We start from the raw sequence: 13,735 nt of genomic DNA on the forward strand, positions 1-13,735 counted from the left end.
TCGGATGCCAAACTGTTCAGGTCTGCAGCACAGTTATTTAGTGACCAAGCTCTCATTTGGTTCCGAGGATTAAAACATCAGATATGTACGTGGTCTGATCTTAAAAATCTAATATTGGAGGAATTTGATCCGGTCGATTATGACTATCGTCTACTGGGTGAAATTCTTGCCAGAACACAGGGGGTAGAAGAGCCTACTCATATTTATTTCTCTGTTATGGCTTGTCTGTTTGCTCGCTTAAGGACACAACTGTCAGAAGCAGCTAAACTAGAGATTTTATTACATAACATACGCCCAAATTTCTCTCAACAGTTAGCACTAGTTCAAATTGATTCAATTTCACAGTTAAAAGAGAGTTGCAAAAAGATAGAAGCTGCTAGCCAGCGTGCTACATTATTCTCAGAGCCTGGAAAACCAACAAATATTATAACTCCTGAGTTTTCTTATAAGCCCAAGAATAAAACAGTGGCTTTTGTGGATAGTAGGGGCAAAAAGCCTAGTATATCAGAACCAAAAATTCAACAAAATAAGGTTCATGATCAGCAACCTCCAAATAAACAATATTTATGTAGGGAAAATGGTAATAAGAACAATAACCATAAAAATCCAAATCCATCGAATAACTGTTGTCATTGTCCATCAAACAATGTTTCTAAACAGTTTGTTAAACGGAAGGTTCATTGCTTTACTTGTAAAACTCCAGGTTTTACAAAGTTGACTTGCCCAAATTGTAATAAAAATAAGAAAACTGATCCAAAAAACTAAACAACTCGAACTGTAACACTTTAAGTAAAAAAATGTCAAAATTCAAAAATTATGATTCGATTTTTACAGTTCGATTTTCCCCACAAAAAGATGATATTAGGCCATATTTGGAATGTAATATAGGAGATATAAAAGTTTATGGTTTGCTAGATTCTGGCGCATGTATATCTATTCTTGGCAACAACTCTCATACATATTTTATCAAATTGGGTTATAACTTTAACAATTTTATTGATAATTCTTGTACTGTTGCAAATGGAATCCAGTTAGAGTCATTAGGACATATGTATATACCTGTGACTTTCAATAGTAAAACTTGTGCTATTAAATTTTATGTTGTGCCTGCAGTAACTTCAGATTTAATACTAGGATGCGATTTCTGGAAGGCGTTTAATGTAGCCCCAGAAATATTTGAAAATATAGACTATATACGTTCACCTGAAAGCTTTTGCAACACAATAACGACGAAAAATGTACATTCCATTCAACCATTCAATAACTTGAACTTTGATCAAAAAGAAATAGCCAAAGCCATAATAGATAAATACAATGATATTTCATTTGACAAGAAGGGTCTAGGTAGGACATCGTTGATAGAGCATGTAATTGACACAGGCAATTCTGCGCCGGTTCGGGTGAAACAATATCCTATGTCCCCGGACAAAAAGTCAGCTTTACAAGCTGAATTAGACAGAATGCTTGCGCTAGATGTCGTCACTACCAGTGAAAGTCCATGGAATAATCCAGCTATTTTGGTCAAGAAAGCAAATGGTGACTGGAGGTTTTGTCTAGATTGCAGGAAGCTAAATGCTATTACTAAGGGTGACTCTTATGCAATTCCTTACATCCCTCAGATCTTGGACAGTTTGAAAGAAGCAAAGTTCTTATCAACCATAGATTTATCCTCTTCGTTTTGGCAGATCCCTCTGTCAAAAAGCTCTCAGGAAAAAACTAGCTTCACCGTCCCAGGTCGCGGGTTATTCAAGTTCAAGGTTATGCCTTTTGGTTTATGCAACGCCCCTGCTCGTCAACAACGACTTATGGACATGTTAATTAACCAAAACTTTTGCAGTGACATTGAAAATGGTTATGTATTTTGTTACATCGACGATATAGTTATTTGCTCGTCTGATTTTTCAACTCACTTGCTATTACTGAACCGAGTTTTGGACAAATTGAAATCGGCTAATTTAACAGTGTCTTTTGACAAATGTAAATTCTTCAGAGAGTCGATCAAATACTTAGGATATGTCGTTGACGAATACGGTTTACGGACTGACCCAGAGAAAATAGCAGCAATCTTAAACTTCCCTACTCCGACAAATGCTCGTGATGTAAAGGTATTTTTAGGTACTTGCTCTTGGTACAGGAGATTTAATCGTAACTTTTCAACTATTGCAGCTCCGCTGAACAAGCTTACCAGCAAAGGAAAAAACGCGCCGAAGTTCCAGTGGACCGACGCCGCAGAGGAAGCCTTCACGGTGCTGAAAAATGCGTTAGTCTCTGCTCCTGTCCTAGCCGTTCCAGACTTTGAAAAGCCTTTCATCGTGCATTGCGACGCATCGTCGTACGGTTTAGGAGGTATGCTGTCTCAGAATATCGATGGTCATGAACATCCGATTGCATACGTAAGTAGGTCCTTGAATAAAAGTGAAAGGAATTATAGCGCTACTGAGCGTGAGGCGTTAGCCGTAATATTCTCAGTAGAAAAATTTCAAGCATATCTAGGTTCTCGAACATTCAAAATCGTAACAGATCATTCATCACTGAAGTGGTTCTTGAATTTAGAAAATCCTTCAGGTAGGTTAGCTCGGTGGGGTTGTCGTCTGTCTCAGTTCAATTTTGAAATCGAACATCGAAAAGGCACCGATAATGTGGTCCCTGATGCCTTATCACGTCTTATGAAGGTAGAGGCCATCCATACGGCTCCATCCACGCCTACAATGAGTACGAGAGATGAATGGTACGATAGAATTTTAAATGGTTGTAGATCTCATCCGACAAACTTTCCAAATTTCATGATTAAAGATAATACTCTTTATCGATTTAGTAAAAGTAAATATAATCTCACTAGTGAATTTGATTGGAAAGAGGTAGTTCCTAAGGGAATGAGATCTAAAATCATTCGAGAAAATCATAGCGAGGCTACAGCAGGTCATTTAGGTATTTTCAAAACACATAGACGTTTATGTCTTAGGTATTTTTGGCCAGGAATGTATAAAGATGTGTTAGAATTTGTGAATGCATGTGATGTATGTAAAGCGTATAAACACTCTACACAGGCAACGCCCGGTTTAATGGGTAAACCGAAGGTTTGTTCGCGACCGTTTCAGGTAGTGTCAGTGGATTTGGTTGGTCCGTTGCCACGATCCCGATCCGGTTACACCTTCCTTTTGGTAATTACGTGTTGCTTTTCGAAATATACACTTCTTTTTCCCTTACGTCGTGCAACTTCAGCCTTAGTGGCTAAACATTTCGAAAATGATGTAGTTTTGGTACATGGGACGCCAGAAACCATAATCCTTGACAATGGGAGCCAAATGACAGGTTCAGAATTCAAAAATGTCATTGCGCGCTACAATATACCAAAACTTCATTATACTCCGAAATATACCCCCCAAGTAAATTTGGTAGAACGTTATAATAAAACCATTATGACGGCTGTCGCGTCTTATGTGGAGGACAACCATCGTTCATGGGATCAAAACCTGAATAAGATTCAATTCGCTATAAATAGTGCAATAAACGAATCCACAGGGTTTTCACCATTTTTCTTGGTTCACGGTCGCGAACCTGTCATAAATGGAAACTTCTATCGGGATACAGATAAAGAATATAGAGTGGGTATGCCACGCGAGGAGTATGCAGGGGAATTTAAAAGTTTGGAAGAGATTTTTGATAAGGTACGTGAAAAATTACATCAAGCACATGCTAAAAATGCATCTCATTATAACCTTAGGCGAAGGAACGCCAAGTTTTCAGTTGGAGATCTTGTATGGAAGTCTACTTATACTCAGAGTGACGCTGAAAAATTCAAAATGTCAAAATTAGCTCCGAAGTATGAGAAATGTAGGGTTACAAGAGTTTTATCTCCACTGGTGTATGAATTAGAAAGACTAGATGGTACAAAAATAGGTTCCTGGCATATAAAGGATTTAAAGGTATAAATTGTAACTCAGACATGTTCAATCCCAACCCGTGTGTGAACATTATAAGTGCTCACATACTAAAGTGTAAGGAAGTGGTAAACTTAATTGGAATAAGTTACTACCAAGTATAAATGCGTGATGAATGAAGTAGTATAATGCAAGGAAAGAGTGAGAGTGATAAGTAGAATGCGTGATGTATGTCATAGTATAATGCAAGAGTGATAGGGGTGAGATGGAGGCGGATCGATGACTCATGATTGATCTGAGACAATCAACAAACCTTTCAACCATGGTGTATATATTTCTTCTGAAATACGAATCATATACTCGAAGGTTAGTAATTTTCGTATTTCTCTTTTGCTGTGCATTTTGTTGCACAGAGATTATAGTATTCCTATGTCTTGTTAGCTCATATTGACGCTAGGACCTTGTTCCAGACATTTAGGAAATCAATTCCTCCTTTGCTGTGCTTTGCACAGAGACTATTTTATCCCAGTGTTTTGTTTAGGTAGTATTGATGCTAAGAAGGTATCCACACACTGAGGATAGTCGGTTCTTGTATATACCGAAAAAGTATCCGGAGACTCTGTCTCCTATATCATAACAGTTATACTGTTTAGTATATTGTAAGATCAAGCTGCAAAGACCGTAGGCCTAGATGCATTGCTGTATTATTACGTACGCCGTTTACAGTGAATGATGCCAAGGTCCAAGCAACTTCTGATCGTCCTATAAATAGCAGAATTTGTAGTTGTATAGTTAAATTCCATAGTTATAAAACTAGTATAGAAACATTAGCCTAAAGCATTTCAAAACTCCCAGAAATAGAATAGGTAAGATAAATAGAAATAGTTATTGTAGTCTTCTGTTTGTTTAGGAATCAGTGGTTATATATTTTGTTTTTTTTTTTGACTTTCTTTTAATTTCAGTGCTTCATCGTGATCGCTGAGGGCAGCGAGCGGTTCCCCTTCGTTGAACCTTTTTCCGGGGGAGGGGGTATTGTAACGTGTGGTATTTATTGTATATAAATATTAAAAAGAAAACATATAACTTCAAATCACTGATCTCCTTACGACTAGCGACATCTGTGCGTAGCGGGTGGAACTAGTTCGGCATCTTGGTGTGATTGCTTGTAACAGCCATCATAAAAGAATTTATTTATGAAATTTACGTTTGTTTAAATATTTGCCTTTTCTTTATAAAAGGATCTATAAAATACATTTGTAAAAATTTCACATGGATTATGGAGTTATTTTGGAAACTGACAGGTGGTCAGGAATCTGGGGCCAAAAGAAAAAAAAAAAACAAAAAGAAAAAAGAATTTGATGTGACAGCTCTTTCTTTTTTCGATTCGCCTTGCAGGGAGATGGCGTAGTTACAAAAATTTAAAAAGGATAACGATAGTTTAGGCTGGGAGTTTTACTAAAAATGGTATGTGTGAGTTTATTCGTGCGAGATAAATTCGTCCACTCTTCGATGGTGTTGTGAATTTATGATTCCTTGTTCCAGCTTTAGGATAAAGTTTGCCACGCGGCGGGTGGGGGTCGTTCATCACGATGTGGTAAGTAAATTATTACTCTCAAAAATTAATTAGAAAGATGTAAGGCTCCCCTACCCGAAATAAACGTGTCGCCAATTCGCAATTTTATTTTCCTTTTAGGTGGCGACATGGGATTTAAGAAATTCAAACGAATTTAAGAAATTTAAACAGATTTAAGAAATTTCAACAGTTTTCAACAATTTAAACAGATTAGAAAATTTAAACAACTTGATAAGAAAATCATCATCATGGTCCCCTAACAACCTAATAATTTTAAAAACCATGATTGGGTTATAAAATAACGCTGAAATTTGAGATTTAACACGCGTTTTGCTCGCTTCACGTTTGGATTGAGGAAGCGTGCAACGCCAGCAAATCCATAGGAATCTCTTGCATCCTTCACCTTGCTCGTCCGCATGACACACGGCCACCGTCTGTATGAGCCGCGCGTCCGGAGCGAAGCTTGATTTTCGGAACAGGTGTTTTCCTAAATCTTCAGGATTTATAAGGTGGATTCTCTCCAACATATTAACTTTTTTATTTTAAGCTAATTCAACTACTTTTGTATTTTGGTTTACATTTATATTAATTGATGGTTTACACTAGATTGTGACTTATACGTTCCTAAAATCGTAACCTATCATTAAGACGAGTAACCTAAGATCATAGTTGAGGTGCGTTGAATGCGGACAGCACCTTGAGATAGTATAATGCATCTCTCATGTCTCTGTAACTAGTCGAGTTAACTTTAATTGTAAATCTATAACCAACAAAAGAAGAATTAAATAACTATTTCTAAGGTACTCGAGGTTTCAATTTAATAATTATCTTTTTCCACATAAATCCCTGGCTGTACAGAGCTGATTCTGTTAGCATGTCTAGGTCCTAGCAATGCACCTAGAGTTCCTGAAAGACCTAGGACCTGGATATGCTACAGTCCTTCTTCTCCTCATGTTTCTCCTCCACAACGAAGTAACCATCGGCGGTCTTCACGCTGATCTCTTCTGGCGAAAAGTGCTGGACGTCCAGATTAACTTGGAACTTGTCCTTGTCACTCTTGATGCTGGAACCAAGGTCTCTCGCAGCGGCAGCCAAGTGTCTCCATGGGCGATAGTATTCCCGGCTCATAACGGGACCGCCGGCTATCACGCTGCTGGTCCATCAAACGGCGAGGGCGCTCGACTTCGTACCTTCAATACTAGTTGACCTACTCCGGCTTCGTCTAGCTAGGTAGTCTTATGTATTACCCATTTATGAACAGTTTACCAGATTTACATATAGGTATCGTATAAAAATATAAATACCTACGTTTTATCACCTTAATATCGTCGCTTTGGTGGTGAAGAGAGTCAAGCCACAACTTGGTTCAAAATGAGATAAGTATTCTATTATAATTAAAACAATATGATTTTTACGGTGGTGAATAGAGCTAACTGCCTGTAGTTTAGTTACAAAAAATAATCAAAAAGGTGAAAAGATGTTAATAGAACTACTATACATTACTTTTTTTATAAAAAAGAATACAATCCGCATAGATTAGTTAACTTCTTGAAATAGTTCAGTGGTTGTAATCAGTAGTGAACAAAGTCAAGCCGCATAAATCATTAGTTTTTGAACGAACTCTGCATTTAAAGCGCCATTATGTATGGCTTGACATCTGTCATGATCTGTCAAAAATGCCTTATTTCGCGCGTCGGCGTTCCTTGTAATAAGCATTATGTGCTATGAGTTTGCGATTTTACTGTTTTATGTTGTCTATTTTGCTTGTTAAGTTTCTTGGATTTGTATTAAATCTATTGAACAAAAGACGAGACGGCAAAATGTCCAACTATAATAATTATCGCTCAAAGTTAATATTGAACATGGTAAACAATTCCAAGAACTCGAGTGATCGTGATCAAGTATGTAATCAAGACGGCAAGCATGACTTAAATTTGTGCCTGCAGCTCGATCAGTACCAAGAACATTACATTGAAACCCCTGTCTACATGGATCTGGATGTAATCACAACTGGTGAGATACGTAGACCTTTACGTAATTAGAACTTATAATTGTTATTATGCCTTTCTTTTAGTAGCTACTTACATCCTTTTTTTTTTTCAAAACATACCATTCTCTAAAATCAGAATCTCAGTTTTATAATTTCGAGGTAAACCACAAATAATTCAAGAATAATATTTTCACTGCGTCCACCTTGTTCCTGCTAGTATCTTCATGCCATCAAATAAATAAATATATATGTAGTTACATACTTAGTTCAGTTTTAAATTTAAACAGGTAACTGATTGTTTTTCTGTTTTTAGTAAGCGAAGCAGCTTCTTATGAATGTCCTGATACAAAGAAGTCAAGTGACCATGTTCAAGTATGTGATCAAGAAGCCACACATGACTCTTTGTGCCTGAAACTTAGTCAGTGCCAAGAACTTGACGGTGAAACCCCTGTCATGGATCTGAATGTAATTACTACTGGTGAGATTATTACTCTCTTTGAGTGATTATTAAGTTATTATTATTTAAGTATAATAAATAAATTTTGGAAATACTGGTGTGGTTCCAGCTTATTTTAGACCACCCCAAATCTTCTTGTGAGTATTATTTAAGGTGACGAAGGGAATAAAGATTTCTTATGTAGTGTCCTTGTGGGCAAAAAGATAGCTACTTATCTCCACTTGACATGCCATTCCATCCTAATAATTTAATGCTTATTGCATTGCTATAACTTCATTCTTAAACATTGAGCTAGTTGTTGTACCAATGACAAGGGATTACAGTCATGAGTTTATATAATATGCATGTATGTTATTCCGTTAATAAATACTTCATTAATAATTTTATTTTTTGTTTTGTTCTAGCTGCACAGCAGATTGATGTAGATTCAGTTGATCCAGAAACAAAAAGCTCAAACAGACGTAATAATACTCCAGCTTACTCTTTTGTAGATGCTGAACAAGTATTATCAGATTCTGACCCTTTCGCTCAATCAGATTGTTCAGAAAATGATCCATGTTATATACCAGAATCAGAAACTTCACATTACAGTGATAGTGAACCTGAAATAGTACAAAGAGAACAAGAGAATTTAAGAAATAGTAGCCAAGATCTTCAAGAGGTTGAAAATAGTAATAGTGAAACAGTGGAAAACATAAACAGCCAAGAAAATAATACCCTGACACGAAAAAGGAAATGTGAACCTCAAACATGGAAGAGAAACAGAAATAAAATACTGAGACTTGAAGGTAAAGAACATACTTCTCAGTCAGGTAAAAAAGTGAGAGCAAAAGCAGTTAAAGAAGTACTCTGTAAGTGCCATTATAAATGCAATGATACATTTACTTTGAATGATAGACAGAAAATATTTGCAGACTTTTTGACTTTAAAAGAAGATAGAGCCAAATGGGCTTTTATAAACAGCTCAGTTCGTAAAGAGCTACCAAAAAGAAGATACAAGTCAAAAGACTCTAGTTCAATGGCAGTTGATGTTCCCGATAAGAGAAATTATACTCATGTTTACTTTTTGACATTAAATAACAAAGCTCATCAAGTATGCAAGATGTTTTTTCTTGGTACTTTAGACATATCAGCTAAAAAAGTTGAAACTGCTCTCAAAAAGAAAATGGATAGTGGTGTTACTGAGCATGACAAACGTGGATTGAACCCTGCACCAAATAAAATTTCTGAAGAACGTAAGGATATAATCCGTGATCACATCAAGTCCTTACCTGTAGTAGACTCTCACTACTGCCGAAGTTCTTCTATGCGAAAATATCTACCATCTGGCCTGACTGAAAATCGCTTGTATCAAGACTACATCAAGTATTGTGAAGAGAACGGAGCATTACCTGTATCATCTTATTATTATAAACATATTTTTACTACTGAGTTCAATTATGGCTTTCATAGGCCAAAAAAAGACCAATGTGATTACTGCGCCCAATTTAAAAACAAATCACCAGAAGAGAAACTCCAGGAACAAAGTAACTATGACTTACATTTAATCAGAAAAACAGAAGCTAGAGAACAAAAAAGAGAAGACAAGGCAAGAGCTAAGACTGATCCAACGTTTCGTGCTTACACTATGGATTTAGAAAAAATTTTACTTACCCCGCAATTAGAGATTGGTCAACTGTATTATAAGAGAAAATTGAAAACTTATAACTTTACCATATATGATCTTGCTAAAGGCACTGCAATTAACTACATGTGGCATGAAACCAACGGTACAAAAGGAGCATCTGAGATAGCCACATGTATTTGGAATCTTCTTTCTGAACTACCACCAGAGGTGACAGAAGTAACATTTTACTCTGATACTGCTTCAGGGCAAAACAGAAACCATATCATTTCTGCCATGTTCATTAGAGCACTTTGTTCATTTCCAAATCTGAAGATTATAAACCAAAAGTTCATGGAATCTGGACATTCCGAAATGGAATGTGACAGTGTTCACTCTGCCATTGAATCAAGGGGTAGAAAGATTAACATTTTTGTCCCAGATGGATGGTATACTGTAGCAAGAACGGCGAAGACCACTCGACCTTCATACGTCGTAAAGGAGATGGAATTTAGTCAATTTCTTGATTTTAAGTCATACAGCCAAAAATTAATAACAAATAAAAATAAAGGAGATAATGGAATCATGAAATGGCTTCTTGTTAAATGGCTGCAATATAGACGTGAAGAGCCCATGCATATTTATTACAAAACTCAGTTAAGCCAAATTGAATTTGAACGACTATTTATTCGCCTCAAATCAACTCGAAATAATGAAGAAATACTAGCCTCTGAAGTAGCTAATCTGTATACGTGTGGCTTAAAAATAGATGCCAAAAAACTAAAAGACTTACAAGATCTTTGTAAAAAAGGTACAATCCCTACCTCTTACCACGAATATTACATGAACCTTATTGCTTCAGGTGATGATATTGATGTTACAGAAGATGATTGAATTTCTTTATTGCAGATTTTTAACAATAGTGTATTATTTCTGATACAAAAATATTTAAAAAATAAAGCTATTAATCTTTTTTTATGTCTACCAATTACTACCAACCAACCCTGAACCTATCAACTATTTGTATATATAAATAGATCTATGACACTTGTATCTTTTTACCTCCCTGTTAGTAGATTATTTTCAAAATATCTAAATGGTGAAAAGAGCCAAGTGCAAAATAACAATTAACAGAAAAACTAGTTTAATAACAAAAACGATTTATGTACTGAAAATACAAGAATCATGTTAAGCAAAACCGATGCCATTCTTATTAAAATCTAACTTACGGTTTGGAAGATATGGACTAATTATTATTTTTTGTTAAACCTTGCCACTTAATTGCTCATTATTTTGGAACTTGTTATGTGTGGGTTGACTCTCTTCACTACCAAAGCGACGATATACTTACTTAATAATAAATTTTTAAATTTATTAACATAATAGATGAAAGTTTAGATTTACATTGGTGTTTTGTATTCAATTTCGTAATTTTATAGTTTTTTATTTAAAATAAAGTTGGGATGTAATATTATTTAGGTGATTCCATATTGTAATGAGTTAAAAAACTAAAAAAACCACCAATAGAATCAGGAAACACCGATAAAAAATTGCAACGCTGAGTGAGGGACTTAGCCGAAGGCGTTCAATAAATATTTATTTGTACTTATAGTGGAGTAAATAAAGCCGTAAAATAGCCAATCTTAGGAAGTCCTCAGAAACAGCTCCGATTTTGATGATTTTTTTTTTAAATTCTTGTTTTTTATACATTATTTAAAATCAGAAACGTTTTGAAGCGGGGAAATAATTTTTAGTATTTTTTTATCCATATGTGCGATATTTATACACGAAGTCCAGAAAAACGCTACCTTCTCTTTGAGAAGTTGTAGAGGAGGTCAAATGCTATAAATGACCCCTAAACACTTATGGGCAAAAACCACCCGTTTTTGAGTTATTGATCGTTTTCAGAAAAATACGTATTTGTTTCTTTCAAAATTCATTAAAAAAAAAAGTAAGGCATATTGCCGACTTTTTATTTAATTTCTAAGTACTAGATATCTCAATTAATAATTGTGAATACTAAAATAAAAATAATCTTTGTAGGTTCCCCGGTTAGGGATCCAAGACTGTACCAGTTTCATAATTTCTTTTGGGTTACTTTGCCAAAAATGCTATTTTTTTTAAAGTTACAAAAATTTTTGGCCTGCAAATTATTTGCAAAGCTTCTACATATTCTCAGCTATCTAATGATGTATAAAATTTTAAAATAAGTTGAAAATTCGCTAAAAAAACGATAAAATGATAGCACAAGGAAGAAATTTCTTAACGCTTAAATTTTAAACAAATAGTTTTTTCATTGTTTAGAGGTAGTCTCTACTTAGAAAGAGGTAACAGTTTACTGTGAATATGTGATCTGGTCAAGTCTGATCATAAAATCGGCCACGGGATAGCTCAATTGATCGATAAGAACGATTTGTTTAAAATTTAAGCGTTAAGAAATTTCTCCCTTGTGCTATTATTTTATCGTTTTTTTAGCTAATTTTCAACTTATTTTAAAGTTTTGTACATCATTAGATAGCTGAGAATGTGTAGAAGCTTTGCAAATAATTTTCAGGCCAAAAATTTCTGTAACTTTAAAAAAAATTGCATTTTTGGCAAAGTGACCCAATAGAAATTATGAAACTGGTACAGTCTTGGATCCCTAACCGGGGAACCTAAAAAGATTATTTTTATTTTAGTATTTACAATTATTAATTGAGATGTCTAGTACTTATAAATTAAATAAAAAGCCGGCAATATGCCTTACTTTTTTTTAATGAATTTTAAAAGAAACAAATACGTATTTTTCTGAAAACGATCAATAACTCAAAAACGGGCGGTTTTTGCCCATAAGTGTTTAGAGGTCATTTGTAGCATTTAACCTCCTCTACAACTTCTCAAAGAGAAGGTAGCGTTTTTCTGGACTTCGTGTATAAATATCGCACATATGGATAAAAAAATTATTTCCCCGCTTCAAAACGTTTCTGATTTTAAATAATGTATAAAAAACAAGAATTTAAAAAAAAAATCATCAAAATCGGAGCTGTTTCTGAGGACTTCCGACGAAAATGCTTCGTTTACTCCACTATTAATTTACACATTTATTTAATCGTATTTCGTAATATTTACTGAGCGTGTAGACCTGAGTACTGACCGATATTAATACGGATCACAGATTTTCTATTGATGAGATATCTCTCATGTATTGTTGCCAGTTAACAGGGCTCTCTCCGTCACTCGCTTCATACAACCGTAGTTCCAATTTCATTTGAATATTAAGCATCCAAAGTCCATGAAATTTTGCAGACATATTCTAGAAACTAATATCTGTGTCTGTGGTGTTTTAGATTTTTCTAAAAATATGTAGTTTTAAAATTACAGGGGCTCAAAGATTTGTATGTAAATTTTTAAGACCGCGTAACTTTGAAACCGAATATTTTAACAGAAATCTGGAAAACCACAGACATAGACATTAGTTTCTAGAATATGTCTGCAAAATTTCATGGACTTTGGTTGCTTAATATTCAAATGAAATTGGAACTACGTTTGTATGAAGCGAGTGACGAGAGACCCCTCTTAAGCAAAGTGTACTCAATATATTTTATTTATAGGTGCAATTTAGTCAATGTCCTACAAATTGTATGAATAGTTATCGTATTATTCTTTTGTTAACAGATTCCTTCTCACGTTCTACGATCTCGAGCCTCACAACATTGCAAAAAAAGGCACCACTATTGCAACTCTTGAATTTTGAAATCAAATTAGCGAAAAATACATGGAAATACCTATGGCCTTTTGTTTTACTTGTTGTTTTTTTATAGTGTAATTGTATGCGTAATTCATTTTTAAGTAGATGATGTCCGCGGCTTGGCTCGCGTGGATTTGATTTATTAAAAAACCACTGGGAACTCTTTGAATTTCTGAGACAAAAAATAGCCCATGTCCGTTAAGAGAGGTCTTTGAAAAATTCTAGGAAAAGTTTTTGATAATTTGGGACAAGAAATAGCCTATATCTAGCCCGGGTTACAAGCTATTTTTCTACGTCGAAATCGGTTAAACGGAGTGGACCGTAAAAAGCTACCAGACAGACGGATATATACCCTTACACTTTATTATAATATTAATAGGGAATGTGAGCTAGAGGAATGAGGGTTAGTTTTTAACTTCAACACCCGCCGTCTAATAAAGAAGAAGCAATGTCACAATGGTTTGTTTTAGCTTTACTTTTACAACGCATCGCTTCGTAAGTCAA

General features: G+C 35.0%; 2 protein-coding genes and 1 long non-coding RNA gene across 3 annotated transcripts in view; 2 read left to right on the forward strand and 1 right to left on the reverse strand.

The window, feature by feature from the left end:
* The window catches only part of LOC123879970 (protein lethal(2)essential for life-like), a 76,791-nt gene extending 70,182 nt beyond the window's left edge, over nt 1-6,609 (reverse strand). Inside the window, exon 1 of the mRNA XM_045927828.1 lies at nt 6,394-6,609. Coding sequence (XP_045783784.1) covers nt 6,394-6,582 — 189 coding nt within the window. The 5' untranslated portion in view covers nt 6,583-6,609. The remainder of the gene's footprint in view (nt 1-6,393) is intronic.
* Nucleotides 1-13,286, forward strand: part of LOC123879971 (D-dopachrome decarboxylase-like) — an 88,298-nt gene extending 75,012 nt beyond the window's left edge. Inside the window, exon 3 of the mRNA XM_045927829.1 lies at nt 13,159-13,286. Coding sequence (XP_045783785.1) covers nt 13,159-13,237 — 79 coding nt within the window. The 3' untranslated portion in view covers nt 13,238-13,286. The remainder of the gene's footprint in view (nt 1-13,158) is intronic.
* LOC123879974 lies at nt 5,259-6,335 on the forward strand. The gene is made up of 3 exons (XR_006799125.1): nt 5,259-5,345; nt 5,424-5,475; nt 5,575-6,335. It is a non-coding gene; the product is annotated as an uncharacterized LOC123879974 (long non-coding RNA).
* Nucleotides 13,287-13,735: the final 449 nt, after the last annotated feature.

This window comes from Maniola jurtina, chromosome W (genome assembly GCF_905333055.1).
Source record: "Maniola jurtina chromosome W, ilManJurt1.1, whole genome shotgun sequence".
NCBI classification, from domain to species: domain Eukaryota; kingdom Metazoa; phylum Arthropoda; class Insecta; order Lepidoptera; family Nymphalidae; genus Maniola; species Maniola jurtina.